The sequence below is a fragment of the Rhipicephalus sanguineus genome, chromosome 5 (genome assembly GCF_013339695.2).
Source record: "Rhipicephalus sanguineus isolate Rsan-2018 chromosome 5, BIME_Rsan_1.4, whole genome shotgun sequence".
In the NCBI taxonomy this organism is placed as follows: Eukaryota; Metazoa; Arthropoda; class Arachnida; order Ixodida; family Ixodidae; genus Rhipicephalus; species Rhipicephalus sanguineus.
In genome coordinates this window covers 153,741,261-153,761,614 of record NC_051180.1, presented here as the reverse complement: position 1 = coordinate 153,761,614, position 20,354 = coordinate 153,741,261, and the positions used below count along the sequence as shown (strand labels likewise).

General features: G+C 46.3%; 2 protein-coding genes across 3 annotated transcripts in view; one reads left to right on the top strand and one right to left on the bottom strand.

The window, feature by feature from the left end:
• Positions 1-15,276, bottom strand: part of LOC119394345 (coronin-2B) — a 207,698-nt gene extending 192,422 nt beyond the window's left edge. The window contains exon 1 of one of the 2 annotated variants that reach the window (XM_037661643.2): positions 15,028-15,276. In XM_037661643.2, the coding sequence (XP_037517571.1) occupies positions 15,028-15,066 (39 nt within the window). In that variant the 5' untranslated portion in view covers positions 15,067-15,276. The remainder of the gene's footprint in view (positions 1-15,027) is intronic. The other variant, XM_037661644.2, reaches the window with a different exon arrangement.
• Positions 15,277-15,985: 709 nt separating this feature from the next.
• Positions 15,986-20,354, top strand: part of LOC119394343 (uncharacterized) — a 109,850-nt gene continuing 105,481 nt past the window's right edge. Inside the window, exon 1 of the mRNA XM_037661640.2 lies at positions 15,986-16,499. The gene's annotated coding sequence lies outside the window, so the exon portion shown is untranslated. The remainder of the gene's footprint in view (positions 16,500-20,354) is intronic.

Genomic DNA, 20,354 nt, shown 5'->3' with positions numbered 1-20,354 from the left:
AATAAAAATGTTTCGCGCTCGTGACGCGGGTCTCCTTCCTCTCCGCAAACAAAACATCGAGGCGAATGAAATATTGCACACGGAAGTATCAATATTTCATCACACTATAATAATTAGGGTTTACGGCAAGTGACTATTCGATTCGAAGGCCACATCGAATTCGCTGATATATGCTGGATTCGTTACACAAAATCTTACGAATATTCGCGCACCACTGGCGCGCAGTTGAGTCGAGGTGGGGGGTTGAACGCCCCGTTCAAGCCATCCCCCCGCCCCCTCCCAGATTTTTTTTTTTTCATTTTGCGTGTGTATATATACACGCACACGTACAAGCACACGCCCAAGCATACCTAAAAGGTGGCTGATCCTCCTCTCTCCCCCGCCCCCCGAAGAAAAATTTCCGGCTACGTTCCTGTAGCGCACCTTTACACGAACTGAGAGCGAAATATATACACCAGCCGTAACAGCGCTGTATAGACCGCGTCCTCGTCTAGCACATCAAATGTGGTCATCGGGAGAAGGAACACACAAGGGCCGAGGCAGGAACACGCACCCTATGCTCCCGATCGCGTCCAGCGATAAAGAATAACGCACCTGCAGCTTCGATCACCTCTCGACACGCAAGTGTCGCTCTCAGATTCGGCTCGTACTCGCAGCTCTGTTGTGCGACAGCGAGTGTGTGGTATATACTATACGTGCGTCGGCATGCTAAACGGTGCACCGAGGCCGGACAACGAGGGTGACACCGGGTTCGCCCAGGGGCATTCGTTTCTGCACTACAAAACGGGGCGGGACAGCACGGGAGAAAGGCGCGAACAATAATGTCCGTGTTGCCTACGGCTGCGCAACTGCATAGGTAATTGGGTCAGATCGAAAGGCGACAAGTTAAACAGCGTAAACACATCCAAGTGTCGCACGACTTAGGGGAATGTTGTGGCCTGCTGGCGTTCGGTTGGATAGCGGTTGGAAGGGAGGAGCGAACGAAGTGGGAGATGCGCTTTCATAGTGGCCAGTACACCACTGGCGTAGCCAGGGCTCGGGGGGAAAGGTTGGGGATTCAACTTTAACTGCACATTATGTATATTCGTGCGTGCGTTTCCATGGGGCGTTGAATCTCCCAACCTAATCCCCGCCCCCGAAAAATTTTCAATTTTGCATGTGTATATATGTACGTACACATACAAAAGCGCGTACGAATATACATAATGTGCAGTTGAACCCCCCCCCCCTGAAAAAGATTTCTGGATACGCTGCTTCATTGTACGTTCCACAATAGTTCAACGAAGCCTATAGGGGCTTCTAGTTTTCGCTGAGTCATTCGGGAAGTTTCCAGCCGTTTTTCATGTAAGATACGACACGTGGAACCTAAAGTATCGTCACACCAAATATACGAGAGAGAGAGGTATACTAACATTGCAATATCTGTGAAACACCAGTGTTTGACAGATTTCAGTCAATGTTACGACAACATATAACCACATTGCCAAGGAGTGTGCAAGGAACCTACGCTATGTAATTAGAAGTTTGCAAAATACTTTTCTCACTGGTTTCGGGTCATTCTTCGAGCAAGGTCGTATAAGAGCTACATTGATTTTTTCTTTCTTTTTCAGAAAACGTATCCTCCTGTTCGCCCGGATTGATTGGTTGTTACAGTTCTTCCCTGGTCACTAGATATCGTGAAAATAGAAAAGATGAGTGCACGGGAGCGTTACAAAAGCGCGACTGAAGTCATAACTTAGCTTCTTTTTTTTTTCTTTTTTTAAATAAGGGTGAAAAAATAAATGCAAGTCAAGGTAATTACAACGACGCACGTCGCCGTTACTCCAGCCGCCCCGTGCTCTTTTCAACCGCTCCTAGACTAAAAAAATCACTGCTGCCCGCAAAAGAGCATACGAACAGTGTTACACGGGGAACGAAATTACGCGATCAGAATGAGTATAATGAAAGAAACATGCGCTACGATGGTGCACGTAAGGGCCACACGAGCGGCTCTTGAAGGAAGGAAGGAAGGTAGGTCAGCGATGGATCAGTCACGAAGACATTCAAGCTTCAAACGTAACTCCCTACAAGTACACATGTTAAGCGATACGAGCAAAAAACAGGGCCGTCTCTAAAGGATCTGCTCTGCTTTTGTATTGCGAGGTGCTCGCTTTCCGAAAATAACCTCTGCTCAGTGATGTCAGGAGAAGTGGGCGATTTTGGTAACGTGTGTACTGCTCCGAATGCCGTAAGATGAAAAGTAGCAGAGACATATATATAGGGCAGATCGCAGACTACATCATCTTAGAAAAAGTGTCTGAGCACTGATCTCCATAGGGAGAACACTGCTCAGCTCCACAGGGAAGGGTGTAGAGCAATAAAAGAATAGAAGGCACAGGAGATCAGAGTTTTGAACCAACGTGCGAGCTCGACCGACCAAGCGACGACGTCCGCGCGCAATTGTGACGGATGACACGGAGGGATCATTTCAGTCGGTATACGGCGAAATAAGTGCTCGCTGCGATTGCCCTGTAGCCACCGACGAAACCTTCTTCTGTTGCTTTTTTTTTTCTTAGGAACATGCACCCGGAACACGACAAGGGAAGACGACAAGCACGAGCACGATTGTTACAGCAGAGGCTAGCGACCTATAGCAACAAAGAGAGCGTGCGTTACACGGATGCTGCTAAGTATCGAGGGGTAAACAAATATGTAGCTAGCGTGGTGGATGAAACAGGTAGGGAACTCGCTGCCGCTTCGACACATGCAAATGACGCAACTACAGCAGAAGAACTTGGCATTGCGTTAGCAATAAGTACAAGTTCTTCTTCAGTAACCATAGTGACGGATTCGCAAGAAGCATGTCGAAGATTTCAAAAGGATCAATAAGTAAATCAACCCTTCAAATCCTCCTAAAGTGCGACTTCGAAGACGCAAGTATCCTCTGGACACCGGGGCACGAATCCCTAGCGGGGAACCGAGCGGCACATGCCGCAGCCCGAGAGCATACACACCGGGCTACTCCGCAGCGATATTCGGACTCCGAAAACGAATAGCCAATACCAAGAAAGTACTCCGACATACTCGCGCACTACAGGAAGCGACGACGCCACTATCCAGCGGCTCATAAAAGGCTTACTAGAGAGGAAGCAGTGACTTGGAGAAGGCTACAGGCGGGTACCTACCCGCACGGTACACTACTCCACGCAATGTACCCCGGCAACTTTAAAGGGGTATTCAGACGGGGGAGGAATGCTCGGGGGGTAAAGGCGGAGCCTAGTGACGTCAGCTCGCGAGGAGAAGTCTCCACAAATGCCCCCCACTCACACGGACGAGGCAAACGGAGGGGGAGACCAGTGTTACTAGACTACTCTGGTGGCTTGCACCACCCGTTTGACGAGCTGCAGACGATCATCCAGCTGCACACTGGACACCCACTGCCGCTCTCTGCAGGAGCAAGTGCAACAATGTGGCCAAACAAGAGCCCGAAATTCCGCCACATCCCCCACCGCATGGGGATCGTTTGTCCTTTCGGGGAAAACGTCCCCGTCTCCTCCGAGGAGGCGCGGGAGGGTCACGCCCACTCGCTGATCCGTGACGTCGCGGTCACGTGATACGCAACCCCCCCGTCTCCCCCGAGCATTCCTCCCCCGTCTGAATACCCCTTAACAGGCACTGTACATACTGCCCGGCCACTGCCAACACCCTGTACCACATGGTATGGGGATGTCGCAACAACCCAAGTATCCCGCCCATAGACGAACTGAACGTGGACGAAAATCCGGAAGACCAGTGGGAGGCGCTGCTGACGTCCGCGAACCCTGAGGACCAGCTCCGGTTGGTGGACAGGGCTCGAGCGTCAGCTGCAAGCCATGGCTACCTGGAATGAGAAAGTCACCCACCTCGGGGCGAAGAGCACGCGCGCCTGGTCCCTCAATAAAGTTTAATTCTCTCTCTTGGTTGGAGTGTGGTCGGACACGCGCAGCTCTCATTGTGTTCACTACCGTCATATATGTAAATTGTCCGGCGATTTGAATACATACATGCACACGTGTGCGTCCTATATGCGTAGCGAGCAATCCGCCACAGCCGGCATATAAGCGCTTACGGTAGAGCACTTCATCTCCATAATATATAATGCCCGAAGACATTTATTATTCTGAAGGCAGTGCGCGTTGAAAAGTGTCTTGGCCTAGAGCGAAGGCGGAGATCGCGCATCACGCAAAGTGAAAGAAAGAAAGAAAGAAAGAAAGAAAGAAAGAAAGAAAGAAAGAAAGAAAGAAAGAAAGAAAGAAAGAAAGAAAGAAAGAAAGAAAGAAAGAAAGAAAGAAAGAAAGAAAGAAGAGAGAAAAGGCATACGTGCTTTAAAAACCGTTGGAAAGCTGCCACCACGAGCTCGTGATTACGGTGACAATCAAGGAAAGGAAAGTCGACGTACGGGAGAGGCGCCTGTCGGCTGCACGGCCTTGGACGAAGCCGCGGTTCCGGCCGGCCACGGTGAACCAGGAAACGCCGAGAGGGTTGCGCAAGGCAAACAAAGGAACAACTATAATGTCCTGAACCACGGCGCTGTGGCGGGATTAGTGTCCGGTACATGCGTGGTCGTTCTAAAAAGACAGGACGTGCAAACACGGACACAAGAAAGAAGTCAGGACACCACAAACGCCGACTAACAGCGTTTGTGGTGTCCTGACTTCTTTCTTGTGTCCGTGTTTGCACGCCCCGTCTTTTTAGAATGAATACTTACCAACTAGCTCAGCTCTCTGTTATTTTAGGGATGCATCTTCGGCGAGTGCCAAATCGAAGACCGCTGTCGATCGTCTCTGAAATGGCACGTCTATAAATGGCCGGCGCTTTCGTTCAGTGAGTTTATTTGCTCAATTTATTCGATTCGCGTCACCGGCTCCAAATAGGAGCATTGTGTGAGGGAGGGATCACATAGGTAGATGTAATAGCAGGAGGATGATAACATGAATATGCAATGCTTACTGACTGTTAGTACCGAACACTAGAAAGTAAAAAGATACATATACTGTATGCTGTAGTAATACGCTAGTGATTAGAAGAAAAAATGGCCCTAACTACGGCCATAAAATATTAAATCCAACGGTTCTACCTGAAATGCGTTGGAAGGTTAGTGGTTCCTATAAACGGCGTGAGGTGGGAAAAGAGGCAGCGTTGAACGATTGGCATTGTAGACGATCTTATGAAATATGCAGAGTTACGCATTAGTCTACGTGATTGCAAGGTAGAATGAGTGTGATACGATTAAATGTTTGTTACGCTTGAGTGACTATTGTAGTTCCTGGGAACGAAACGTGCGGCACGATTTTGAATCAGTTCGACGGAATTCATTAAATAAGAATGATGGGGTGGTCAAGCGCATGATGCGTATCTCTAGCTGCCGATGAACAGTTGTAACAGGCGAGCTTAATGCGCAGCGGCAGGAGTTTCATGGATGTTACGTTTAACCTAACGTGACTTATGCTTTAGCTGTCACTTTCTGTTTGTGACTGGACTAGCTGGGTAGTGGCGTATAGCCATGGGAGTGATTTGGGGTTTCAACTCCCCCCCCCTCCCCTCAACAAAAAAAAGAAAGGAAAGAAAGACATTTTTTTATGTGCATATTTACGCGCACACGTACAAACACACAGCTCGAACGTACATAAAGGACGTCATATGACGTGTCAAATGACGTACATAAAGGGACGTCAGAAACTCCCCGGAAAAGGATACCTACGCGCATGCTCTCTAGGTCATGCAAGGCCGACATGGAGCACTCTACGAATCAGGAAAATTTCGCCATTACGAAGATTTAGTGCCAAACACTCGTTTTGGTGATCGCGGGACGCGGCTTCCGTTGGACCGTTCCAAATGTTGACGAACTGTAGCAAAAAGACGAACAATGCCGTGCCGACCAACGGTTCTATAGAACCTGGCCTATAGAAGTGGTGGTAGAAACGTTGGTACCGATGGCGCCCGACAACAACGTTCCGGGGAAGGTAAGCGTAGAGTTGGTTACAAAAGGAGTCTACGATTACGCCTAACCGGGACGCTGGCAAAACTCGACAACTCCGTAAACAGATTCTGCGTGGAGTCATTTTTTCCGTACCCATAGGTAGCACACATTTGAACCGCACTGTTTCAGCCCATTTAGAGACTTTAAAATAAAGGATGCGGATGAGGCTTAAACATATGTGATCGTTCGATCTTTATCTTAAGGTGGGCCGAAATACTAACTGTATAAGCAAGCTAACGCTGGTTAACAACCAGAGCCAACACGCAGGCTTAGCATGACAGTATATGAGGATGTACCAATATACATTCGGCTCCATGAGAGCGTGCGCCGTCGACATCTAACTAGGCTCGACATATACCCAAGGAGGTTTAATGCCAAGTCACCGACTTTTTGTTCTAAACGCAGTCATTGCAGTTTAATGGGGACAGCTTATGGCTGTCTCGCAGATATAGTGCATTGTATACTAGTTGTTTCTAATTTTCCTAACGCACAACTTACAGCTAATCTGATGCTCTATCCTCTTGAGTTTCGTACGTTTACTTTTTCAATGCGTAAGCATTTCCCGGCCGACTCGGAGATAAATCTGCGTGTCCGTCAAGGGAATTACAACTTTGTGAAAATTTAATACCAAACCAGCGTTTCGGTGGTCGCGGTTGGATACGCCATTCCGTTGGGCCTTTCCAGACACTGACGAAAGCTCAAGAAGGAAGAGCGTTTTAGATCGAACGCTCTAGAGGACGCATGCACCTCAAGGTAACAAAACTTGTCAAGCAATCGTGGTCAGGGAAATCACAAAGGAGAGCTAAGTGTGTGTAAATAAACACGGTCTTCCTTGAACTTTTCACCTGAAGGTCAGCACTTGCGTCGTGTGTATACTCTTCCTGCTTCTCTCTCTCTTTTTTTTTCTTTAGCCATGAGCAAGTACCAGTTACATCAGTTTTAACCAAAATCTGGACAAGCTCTCAATGGGCTCCCTACGTAAAATTCCCCTGCCCCTACATTACTGCCCTGAGCCCTCCACATCTTTCCGTTCATCATTAAAATCGTTGCAGTAATGCGCATCATACAGACATTTGACTCGGCTTGTTTTGTATGCGGATATCTCATTGACACTCACGCATTTGCTTTACGTCTCTCGGGGGAACGCCGACACTTTTTCTGCAGCTTTATGGGTCTCGCTTTTTTTTTTGTAGCTCTTTTACTGATTCCTTCCAGTTCTAAGAAGCTGTTGTTGGCCGCAGTTGTGCGAAAAAAAAAAAAAAGAAATGCGTAGCATTTGCGCTACTTCTAGTGGTGAACCTTTGCGAATCTCTCACCTCCCTCTTGATCTGTTACAAAAGCAATGCGACATAAATGCATTCAGTTCATTTCAACTTAACCAGTTGAGTTCATAGACACCGCCGTCCCGTGTCCCTCCCTCCCTCCCTCGCTGTGCACCGGTGCACGGCGAACACGGCGTTCCGGGATAGTGCGTGTATACAGCCAAAGTACAGATGATACAGGCATCCTGAGCTCATAGCACAAACTGAAGGCGCAAATAGCGATCTTAACTCCCAGCGGCATCGACGTCAACAGGAAAATAGCTCATCTGCATTTAGCGTCCGCAGCTCCGTTCCATTTCACTTTCAACGCGATTCAAAATGAGTGCAACTTAGAAATCTGTACGATCCGCGCATGTCCGTGCAAAACGCTTTGGAGGGTAAACACCTAATTAATATTCTAGCGGATGAAACCCTTAATACTCATTCTGCGCTTAAAAGGTGAAGATGGGGGGGGGGGGGGGGGGGCGCGGAATGAAGTACAGCGCACGACATAATGCCTAGCAGACATCTTTAATTTATGGCTAATCTTATGGTGCTTGACTACTAATTAGGTGTCTCCTCCAGGAATGCATAGTATACGGCTTGCGCATGCGCGTGATGAGCTGACGTTAAAAAATAAAAACAAACACCTCGTCGCTCCGGTCCGGTGTAACGACAAGATTCCTGGCCATCTTATAGCGCGTGACACAAATCTTAAAAAGTGTCACCGCACCTTCACCCCACCGAACTGCATTCCGTGGAACGCTGGACTGCATGCAACTGCAGATGGGGCCGCATTCGCGGAACTGTTCGATCGTGTAAGTGACGTTTGTCATTGGGTGGTCTCCTTGAACAATAATATGCAGTGCCGGCCTTGTATAAAATTTTCTCTTACGAATAATCATAGCGTGAGAGCTGTTCGTGAGTACGAACCACGTGGTCGCGAATTCACGAGCGTTCCAGCTCGTAAATGTTATTTGCCATCGCTCAGTCATCTTACTGTACATTTAGTGTCATCGGCTGAAATTATTTCGTAATAAACTTGTAGTCAATGTTTACGCTGAACATGCAAAAACAATATGACGCATATATTTTAAGAAGTACGGGGTAAATACTACAGTAAAATACCACTTGAACGAACGTCAGTTGAACGAACTATTCAGTCGTACGAACTTTTTTGAAATCCCCCACGGAAGCGTCATTGAACCCAGTGCTAACTCACTGCAGTTTAACGAAACTCGGTGCATAGCACATTTCAGTTCTACGAACATATTTCGTGACACCATCCAGTGCCTCTCAGGAAATTTTCATCATTTCAACACGTAAAACCACAATTTTGTAGCTTGTTTTTACCGTTACCATCGCAATCAGCTCCGAGAGCGGCGCTCCACCAGAGGTAATCGCGGAGACCACGATTTTACGTTACAATACGCTTCATTTCCACAGGACAAAAAGTGGACCCCAATCGGCCTTGGTTTCTATTGGCTGCCTACATATTTTCGAAGCCTATATAGTCGCAGCTGAAACGATAGCGACCGCTGTATTAATTCTACAACCGTGTGCTGGTTGTCATGAGTGCCAAACGCAATCGCATCTCTGGATGAAAAACTTAGTGTTTTGCGTAGACGCATTGATGCGCTTGGAGAAAATAAAGCCCTCTTCTACCCAGCAGAAAGTTGTGTCGGAGAAGGTTCATGAGAGCTTGGACACGGTAAGTCCATTCGTGACCACTGCCGTCTTAAGAGAAAAGTGCGGCGAAAGATAACTGCATTTTTCACAGCATAAATTCACATGGAAACGAGCAGCATGACAAATAAATGAGTTGAAATTTTATTTGAAAACCTCATGTCTCCTTTTGCTTGTAATTACAAGCTAAAACGTAGCTGTTTCAGTTCAGCGAACTTTCGTTTTAACAAACCTTTTCCCTGGGGTTCTTTCAAGTTCGTTCAAGTGAAGTTTCACTGTGTAGATCGAACATTGCTCTGTACGCATTTTATGACATTATGTTGAAGGCGAACGATTTTTCACCACTTAAGCCTCCATCTTCCCATGTTTCTTTTTTTTCTTTTTCAAATTACGTCTTGGCTAGGAGATGCTAACACTTCTATTTATAGCGCCGGCTACTCCCTTTCACAGATAATATAATTCATGCAAATCATCGCAATGAAAAAAAAACGCCTTCTTCTTTATGTTCAACGTTTGTTACATTAAACTAGTAAAAAATAAATCTGCGAAAATGATCCACTTACTGTAGTGAACCCAGCAGTCGAGTATGAGTGCGGAGTACGCTCACTACTGATATTAAAAAGTTAAGAAACTGAATGGTTGACAGGGATGGATGACACCAATCGTTTACCTATTCCGAGGCTGAATACGCAATGCTTTTCATTCGAAAATGGTTTTGGCAAATGGCCGGCGGGCCGCCGGTGCTAATCATATGCTCAGCACCTAGATCGGCTGGAATTTTCTTTTACAAATTACTAAGTGTTGCGTGAGACGTTTTTGTGGATATCGGCCCTGTTCTAGACTGAGGACAGAGTGAAGTCACACAAGTGTGGCGATACGCACTTAGGATTATTATTATATATTTTCTTTTTGCACGTATACGTGTATAGGGGATTGGGGGTGAAATAAGGAATATTGGTTATCGTTTAAAATCGACGCAATCGCCGCAGCTTTCATCAAAATGACCCTGGATGCAGTGTTCTGCGTGCATGTTGTGAATAGCTGGAAAAGCGGCGAATGTGTCGCGTATGCCGCGTTTTCTTTTATTTATTTGCTTTTTTCTATACCTCTTGTCACAAACACTGCGACAGATGTCTTGCTTCCAAAACAATCATTATGACAGTTCTACGCAAGCGAGCACTTTACCAGCGGCGCCGCCTTCGGTCGTTACTGTTCCTTCTTTGTCTTCCTTTTTCGGACATGCTGTGATAAGGTGAAAAAACGATGCATAATAGAGAGCTCCGATAACGCGGTAATCGTCCCGAGATAAAATGCAAGTGCAACACGGACCCGGCGTGATGGCTCTGCATTTTCCCACTGAGCTCCCAAGGACGCGAGTTTGACTGCCGCTCGCGAAACGTGGACGGCATATCGTGAACCCAGTGCTGCTTTCAAGATAAGCACACCAGCAATTTATTGAGACGTCAATGTGGCAGATTATGCTAAACAAGGTAATTTCAGAACACAATGCATGTTGTACAAAGCGAAATGGCAAATATATATATATATATATATATATATATATATATATATATATATATATATATATATATATATATATATATATATATATATATATATATATATATATAAGTGAAGCTTGTTTCACACGTTTGTCGTCCTTTCTCAACTGCATTTCCCGCCGGATCCACTGAACTTCACCCTCGCATATATACATATATATATATATATATATATATATATATATATATATATATATATATATATATATATATATATATATATATATATATATATATATATTCTTTTATGAACGGCCACCAGACTTTTTTCACAGGAGAGAAAAGACGCCGCCATGCTGGGCTGAGCACGGCAGTACAAAGGCTGACGTCACAGCTTTGGCAGTGCATTTTTGGGGAGTCACGCCTGTTTAGCGCACCCCCAGAGAGGATTATGGCGGCGCCCAGAGAGCGGTGTGTGAAAAGGTCTTATTCCTGTCAGGCCATGTTTTTGTCGACCATACACGAATCAAGATCAATCGTTCTAATTTTATAAAGGCAGTACTAATTATTTAAAAAAAAATGTACACCAGCACCGTCAAAATATCCGGTCGATGTGATGGTATTGGAAGCTCGTAGAAGAATTTTAAAGCTCGACGTTGCGACCGGTCTTTCGTTTTTGCTTCCCTTCCATCATTGCCTAATGTAAACACGCCGGTGTGCTCTTTCCAAAGTGACCTACTTTGTTTTCTAGCAGTGCATATTGATCAGCCGGTGAACCATACTGTCTTGCTTTATTACATACGTATAACGACCAGTCCGTATAAGCGACACAATGAGTTCCAATAAATCTACGACTATCAATCTTAATTTCGGTCTATCAATCTCCCGGCGCCGTGTAACATTTAGTCGCATGCAGAGAAGCCGCGCTTGCCCCTAGTAAATCACGACGGGAGAGGAGGATACGAGAGATACGCATGTAGGCTTTCCCACGCCCACTCTCATGCTGCCGATGACTGATAGCGGCGATGGCAGTAACGATTGCAGTTCTCACATCTCCCATTGTATAGGAAGGTCTGATATTTGAGAGCGGTCCACTGTGTGTACATACCTTTATCAGAAATCTCGTGCGATGCATCTGCCACGTACCCAATAATCTCGTTTTAATGCCTGTGCTCTCACGTATGATAGTGCTATACGGGTATGAAGGAAGGGCAATTGTCCGAGGGACTCGTTTTTTTTTTTCCTATATTATACAGAACTAATGAAACCGACAGACAATTAAGCCAGGGAGAGCACCGGGACCATTATTTGTTGCTTTCGTAACTGTATTGTGATATTTCTTACCTAAATTTAACGGAACTAAGGTGGACGAAAAATCTCCCTTTCCGTCGGTGGGATCTGAACCCGCGACTTTCACATTACACAACCACTTCGCTATGTGGGTATGCATCGCATGATAAATTTTGACAGAAGAACGAAAAAATGAACAAAGGAAGTTACGAAGGCGCGCGCGTTTTGACGCATACCAAAATGATGTACGCGTTATAAAATGAAGACGCAGCGTAAACTGCACGAGCGCCGAAACTTGCCGATATTTTTAAAATTGCGAAGTGCCACATTCTGTAATACACGCGCGTTTCGACTTTAAAGAGGAAAACTATTTTTCTGGTTAAATTACTCTTTAACGATACCAATATCACCACGCTTGCCACGAGAAGACGACTGGTAAGCGAGAAAACGCGCGACAGGAAAATGAGGGGCGACGCCGCCACCATGAAACTCCCGCACCAAACGCCATGACGTCACAGATCTTCACGGCGTCTACTAGGGCCTACATTGTTCCTAATAGGTAAAAATGAGGTGTATTGTCTTCTGAGAGGGCCAGAGACTTACCATACCAAGTTTCAGGAAATTTCGATGAGCCAATGTCACTAAAGTACGAAAAATAATTCTTCAAATTCGTGACGTCACGCGCGAAACAATAAACCTACGATGATGAAATCAACGACACTAGGGTTTTCAGAGCATAATTTATCGATGTAGGCTAACTTACTGTTTCGCTTTAGCGCCCCTTTTCTTAACGATGGCGATTCTCGCTCTAGTGGACTGCGGCATAGACGGGAGCGACGCTCCGGATTGATTGATCCACTGCTTCACTGACATCGGGTGCCATTTGTCGACGTACGTCGCCGACCGCCGGCGTTACCCTCGAAGTGACAAATTGTCGCATTATTGAGGAAATACGACAGCTGACGAGCGTCAGCCGATGGAAGGTCGACCAGTCACCTCGCACGCAACGTTCGTGGAGAGGTTTGTTTGTGGCTGACGTCAGAAAGAGAGAGAGAGAGTGGCAGACAGACAGAGAAAGAGAGAGGGGCTTTCTGCTCGCCGACTGCGCGAGGGCCGAGACGTTGGGCGTGGCCCGCGGCCCGGGCACTCGGAGTTTACACGCAGCGGAGAAAAGCGAGGAAGCGGGGTAAGAACCCGCGAAGGCCGACAGCCAGAAACAGAAAATATTAGCCACAGTAACGATTGTGATACAGTGTGAAATTAAAAGTTATTATGAGCTTAATTTTCTCTTCAGCATTGTTACATTAAGCTTATTCTAATATTTAGCTATGGCTAACGTGATACACGTAATATAGTTAATATTCGATTTCCCAATGGTGAATTACTAAATTTCGCATCCATTTTACTTTCCTCAAGAAAAAAAAAAAGGTGATAAAAAAGAATCTCGAACCCTCCTACAGGGCCGATCGATAGCGTATCTGTCATAGCGGGTTGCACCGTTCTTAAAGCCTAAAAAAAATAAAAAATAAAATAGAAAAGAGGCAGATATCCAGGCACGACCTAACACGCACACAGCACTTCACACATCCGCATCAAGACGTCCGGGGCGACACGACGCGGCTTGTGCATACAACGGAAACCTGTGGCAACTGTCACAACAACAGCAACAATGACAACAGCGGCAACATCGAGGTTCGAGCTGTCAAACGCCCTCTCACTCGTTCTCCTGAGCCGGTGCGTATCTGATTCGCCGCACGAAACGTGCAACGTGCAGCTGCAACCGCCCTACCCTTCTCTTTCTCACACGCAGACTTCAGTAGTAATACTAACCAACGGGCAGCAAAGTTATATGCAGCGCTAGCTCCACGAAGCGATGATTAAAGAGCCAAGCTATCTTTGTAAATCGCGGCTGGCGAAGGTGACTGAAGCTAAAAGGAGCACGAAATGACAGTACAGGGTTCTTGAACTTGCCTCGCGAAGTTGTAGCGTTAACGGCACCCTTTTTGGCGAACATGTTCTGAGAGAGCGCGTGAGACCGAAACTAAAGCGATCGACGTTCACACGCACGCCAACATAGTAGTTAAGCCCGTGAGAAAAGTTCCGCGTTCCACTTAGGGCTCGCAACAAACAAACAAAATACAAACAAACAAACAAACAAACAAACAAACAAACAAACAAACAAACAAACAAACCAAAACAGACACACATGCGCCAACAGGCGCGTCAGTCGACATGTGTTCGACTCGCCGAACACACATGTGTAGACAACACGTATACTACACTGCGCTATCTCCTCGCAGGCGCAGCCACAGAACAAGCAAACATTTTCCACACTCCTCAACCAGTCGGCAGGAGCAAACTTCGAAGGCTCATTTGCACCTGTCATTGAGGAAAGTCGCAACGACGCCTTCAAAACCTACTCCCTGGCGCACAGATGCGGATTGCTCCTGACGGAGGCTCACGCCGCGGAGAGCGTCGAACGACGCGGGGAGAATGGGGCGAGAGTTCCCGACCCCCACCTCCTTTTGTTAGGAGGCGGTCGCGGGGTTCATTGCCATCAGCAGCTCCTCCAGCCACGGCTGCTCCAAGACGGCGCAGGAAGTCGAAAAAGACGGTCGTCGCAGCAGCACAGCATGCACGGAATCGGCGAAGCGGTTGAACAGACCTTGCACTAAGGACAAGAAACTGACAGCTTTTTTTTTCTTTCCCTAGCTTCCAATACACTGCCGACCTCGAACATCACACTGTCCTTTTGCACGGGCGCACAGGTTAGCCTTGAACGGACTACAAAGCCAGTCTTTTTTTCTTTCTTTCTTTTTTTTTTGAGATCTTTTTCCCCCCTACGTGAGATCATGAGTCTTCTGTCACTTCGCTTTCTCGCTCAGACGTTTTGGCTCGAAAGGACCGGATTTTTTAGGGGATAGCTTCGCAGTCTCGCTAGGTATATATGTTTTGCTTTGAAAATTATAGTTGGTCGAGTTTTATTATTTTTCGTTGCACACATAACGTTATACAACAAACAAACAAAACAACACGCACTCGTCGATGCACAGGGTAATCCATTCACGTGCGGAGAGATCGAGCCCCGTCTCGACTCCTGCGCGGTGATGATGTCCGCAGACCCGTAAACTCCTTCGAGAAAAAAATCTCGATCGCGCAGTAACTACTGCTAATAAGTTGAAAACGGAACATTTCTATTCGCGAAAGTTAGCGCAACATGTGCCCGGTGAAGAACGAGGAGGTAACTTGCCTTTGCGATGGGCTTTCCAAGTGATGTGATGTCAATCATAATGTTGCGGGGCAAATCCAACTTGTGTTCCGTGTGGTGCGCAGGCTCCTACGAGCGATCGCTGGACGAATGCACAATGTAAAACGGATGATCGGGACGAACTGCTCAACTCTTTGGCAAAGCCTGCGAGAGCAGCATGCGCTCTCCGATCTTTCCTCGCACCGGGATACACAAACGACACAAAGTGCACTCAAAACGGCTCAAACAACTTCTGCTAGCGGGTGTGGTGTCTGCTTTTGAGCTGTGGCCGCCTGGTGGTGAGAAAAGAAAGCTTTTGTTCTGAGAAAATACAAAAAAAAATTATTATACAAAAAAAGTACAAAATTATACTTTTCAGCAAGTAAAGTTATATAAAAAATAACAAATAATTTATTATATTTATTCTCATGGTGTTTGTAACATGGCGGCCATGACGCATGTTTGTCTACCAAATGGTGTTTGCAGCGCGTAAAAGCATGGGCTCTAAGACTAGAAACAAAACATTAAAGAAAACTGTTGCTTGAAATAAATTAAAAACTACCTTTATCGACGCATATAAAATCAACACAGCAACAATTAAAACTAGGACTTGAAGTTCTTATTTATTCTAGTAGGTGATCTCCAACACAAGGTGAGAATGGCGTAATTTTTGTGGTGACTCAATGCATAGCCTTTGAGATTTGTATTTATAGCCAAGATTAACTACCGCTTGACGTTGTTTTGCATATCGCCAACTTATTCTTTCTAAAATATTTACAGATATAAAAATATGTGAGTCGTCTAACAAATGTATTGAACTTACAATGTTTGAAACAATATAAATAACTCGTTTTGAAAGTACGGTTTTGTTATGTCGCGGTAGATGGCGCCACCACACTCGGCGCGCTTTCTTCAAAACTTTTCGCGTCTCGAAATTCCTCACCCCCTGGCGGACATGTGGGTTACTACGGTCCCGCGTAGGAATTTTGAACAATCCGGCCGAAAGGTGTTCGATCATGGTTATGGAAGTATCGGCGGAACGTTGGGCGCGATAAATGACGACTCTTCGTCCCAGCCCTGGATTACCGGCATGAACGTGTTCTCGGCCGATCGGGAAGCGAGCGAACGACAACAGCGGTGACCGGGCTTCTTCTTCGAAGACGCCAACTCGTTCAGTGCGGCGGAGAGCAACTTGCGTGGCGGCAGCAGTGAACTTCACAGCCAAGAGGGCCGCCCGCTTGGCCCTGCTTCGTCGAGGAAAAGAAGCGCTCCCTCCTGCGTGGCTGCCTCTTCGTTTATTTTGCTGCCTTCCATCCCCGGAACGCTGGTGAACTCGTGGTGTGTTCGGAGTGATCGCGCGTTTGTCACCCGTGTGCGAGTGTGCGTTCCGTGCATTCCGGGAGGCGGAAGTCCGTTTCACTCCGCAAGGGCGTCCCGAAAGCAACTCTTGATTGGACGGCATTCCATGATAACAGGTATGTATGTCATGCGGGAGTATGCGATACGCTGCCGCTTTGAATGCGCATGCTGGTTTAATTCCCCGCGTGGTTCCCGAATAATGTAATGCTTGTTTTCTCCTGGGTCGGCTATGGATTTTGTCGCATCCCCCTGCATATCTTGCGGCTGCTTACCATTGAAACACCGCGTGGTTGTTTTACAATATTTTAGGCGCACTCATTGTGTCAGCCGCCATTGTAGTCTACGCAGAGTAATTGACAGGTTTTACAAGCAATGCAGGCAGCGCAGTTGTTACGACTCTTTCCGTGGCTCGAAGCGTTTCTCAAAACGATGCGGCAGCGATGCTCGCAAAGGGAGCAGTCATCGCTTCGAGGTTCGCCGTAGTACTCATATTTGCCACCAGGTGCGGTGAAACGCGTGGTTCTTTTCCTTTTTTTTTTCTCGCTAGTAGAGTTCGTCTTTTGACACTTGTTGCGTCATGATGGGTCGTGGATGTTCACCAGAGAGGACTGGATCGTTGACCGTGCCTCTCCGTGTAGTGGAGATTCTGGAGCGCATCCCGGATCTAAAGTGGTCGCTTGTCACAACAAAGTTGCCAGTACCCAGTACCATTAGTGCTGGTGCTTATTTGTCGATGATGAAAAGAATTAAGTACTTATAACGCGCTGCATCTGTTGGTGGCCATATTTGTTGTGATTTCTGCACGACCAAGCGGTCACATATGGAAGGATGTTTGCGTTCAACTTTGAGGTGTAAATGCGGTCTTGGAGCACGTATTTCTAGGTTCATCAGGGTAACCTATATGAAGGCTAACCACATGTTGAACTTCAGAAGCACTGTCAACGCGAGTAATACTGCGTCGGACATGTTCATTTCTTCGACTCTGCAGGCATTATGTGCCTCACGGACGGGATTTCATATATTTACTGCATCAGGCGATAAATGTATGAAAGCTGGTTTTGTATATTGAAATAATGTCGCATTGTTGTATTGTACCACTTTATCCGCTTTGTAGGGAAATATTTCATGCTTCTGTTTTCATTGCCATTTCACTTTCTTTTCTTTAGCAGTAATGGTTACGAGGGTGCGGGGATTGGGGAAGCCGTCTGAGGCGCGAGCCTTTGCAGCATCTATAAACAGCCACATTTTGTTCTGTACGCGTTGTACGAAGTTCACCATGCGTAAATGCACATCCATATTTGTACGCAATAATGACGGATTTATTCTGTGTGCCTCCCTTACTGCACATGTCGTCCGGCTCTCCCCTCACGGGTAAGAAGGAATTATACCTGACTTTCTTGGTGCTTTCCATAAATGGCACAGTACTGAATGTGCGTTGCAATGCTGCTATTGACTATTTGTACTTGAATAATGGGTGGTTGTCAAGGGCGTTTTCCAACTTTAGCAACAAAATGCACGGTTTATATGCATGCTTGAACGAGATTCGTTGATCAAATCGCGGTTATATGGGTGCAGTTGACGTTTGAATGTCAGGTCATTACGTCAGTGCGCGCGTAGTTGAGTTGTTCATATTACTGCCCGAAATGGACGCGCTCATGGACCGGAACTATGCACTTGATCAGGCCGTGCCCGAGGTATCATAAATATGCGCTGTAGAGATCGGTAGTGCCGTGTAGGCAGTGGAGAAGTGATGACTTGAAGGACTGGTGCCAAGCAGGAATATTGGAACCTTTAATAGCTCCGTGCAACTGTAGATCGGGAAGCCATTGGAGGGGTACATCACCATGGCAACATGAAACGCAGTGCAAAGGAGTGGCCTTTTGTTAGGGGTGGTTTTATACGGCAGTATAATGCGTAGGACCGACAATTGGTGGTGAGTTGAGAATAACCAAATAAGAAACAAAGTCGCGAGGCAAGCATTTAATTAGTCTGCAAGCATAAAAACGGTCACCTCGCTTCGTCCTGCATGGCAACATATGCATTACGCTGCATGTCTACCATGCATGACATGGAATAAGGCGATGATAATGATTGTGTGATTGTAGCGGGGTTGTCGTGGGAAATCTTTGGGGCATCATTGTGGCGAAGCCTCGCAGCTTAGCACAACCGTATGAGCCTCAAACCAGTACGCTGCAAAAGCCAACTCTAGACCCTTTTCATAATTGTAAAGCTAGCTTTCCTGCGATGCAGTTAGCCCTACTAATGGCGGCTAGTAACTTCTGCAAACAGCGTGTTCAAGCGCAGTTTGCTTGCGCTATGACACGGAAAATGTAGGTTCAGCTCTCTTGATATAAACACGCGTAATAGGCAAGCCCCAACACACAACTAGAACCTTCTCTCCCATTGGAGCACGGCAGGTGCCGCCATTAGTTGGGCGAATATGCAGCGCAGGGGAAGCGCACTTGCGGAGTATGAAAAGGGGCTACGGCGTTGTGCCCGTTAAACGGCTCAGATATCACGAATGACTTTAGTTACAACGATGGTACTAAACACGAAATGACTGTCACTGGTGAGGACCTGTGAATGACTTAACATAGTATGCGCATGAACTACCGTCCAAGCCAGATTCGCGAACACCCAAATAAGAGCTTATAGTCAGCAGGAAAGAATGGACGTGCTTCCTGCATGTTACGATATGCGTGGTTGTCTTATGGATCATTGCTGAAGTGATTTTTGATTGAACGCTATACGGCAGATGTATACGATCCTGTTTTAACGATGCCGGAACTTTCACAGTGTATTGCATGTCGTGAGTGCCTCTTTTAACACTTCGCCTGTTTTCTTCCCCTTGTTTTCATAGGTTTCCGCAATAACCTTGTTTATTTATTCCGACCGTGGATGTTTACTGTTTTTCTGTTTTAGTTAGTCCATCCATTATGTATATCGTGTGTTTGACCGCTGTGAAGCCGCCCAGTGTATGAGGTGGCCAGGTTTCCCTCAAGCTGCTCAATGCAGCTTTTTTGCCTGGTCATCCTCGCAACCTTGTTGTGAATAAACACAATTCATTCCCTTCCTGCTTAAATGGACACTAAAATGAAACAGTGAATCGGTTTAAATCGATAAATTGTACTCTGATAACTCTAATCTCGTTAGTTTCACCATCGTAGGTGTATTAATAAAGGAGAAAATCAAGGTCAAAGTTTCATTTTTAAATTCCGCGCCGAAATCAACGGGCGTGACGTCACGGATTTCAAGTAGTGTTTTTCGTATATTGGCGACATTGGCTCAACGAAATTTCCTTAAACTTCGTATGCAAAGTCTATGTCCCGCGCAAAGGACAATGTACTTCATTTTTACTGGTTAGTAACTACCCAGGACCTAGCAAATACCGTCAAAATCTAAATCTATGACGTCACGGAGCCTGGTGCGGGAATTTCGAGGTGGCGTCGCCACCCGCATTTTCATTTTGCGCGTTTTCCTCGCTCACCAAGCGTCCTCTCGCGGCACATGTGGCGATCTTGGAATTTTGAAAGAGTAAATATGAGGAGAATCCTTTGTCTCTGTAGTGTCCCCTTAAACCCCAGTAATTATTTTATATCTCCACTTCCTGCAAGACTTGTGTCAAGTACAAACATATTCCTTCGTATCATGCGTTCGTAACAGAATAACAGCAGTGAACATGTGCATTGGTTACTACGACATATCTACAGATCATCTAAGAGGCCTACAGAAATCATTGCAATGAGGTTTCGTGTCCTGTTGGATATATGTATAAGAAACGCCATCGCTGACCAACGCCGTATATCGCATAGTGTTTCCTACAGATACAAAACACTGCCTGCATAAGTTCATTTGCACACAAAGTGAGATTCTATACGACATGAGAGCTTTATTGGACACCGCTGTCTAACTCAAGTTAATATGTATCGGTGCGCCTAGCCAATAACGCTCGCTCATTGCAAAAACGTCAC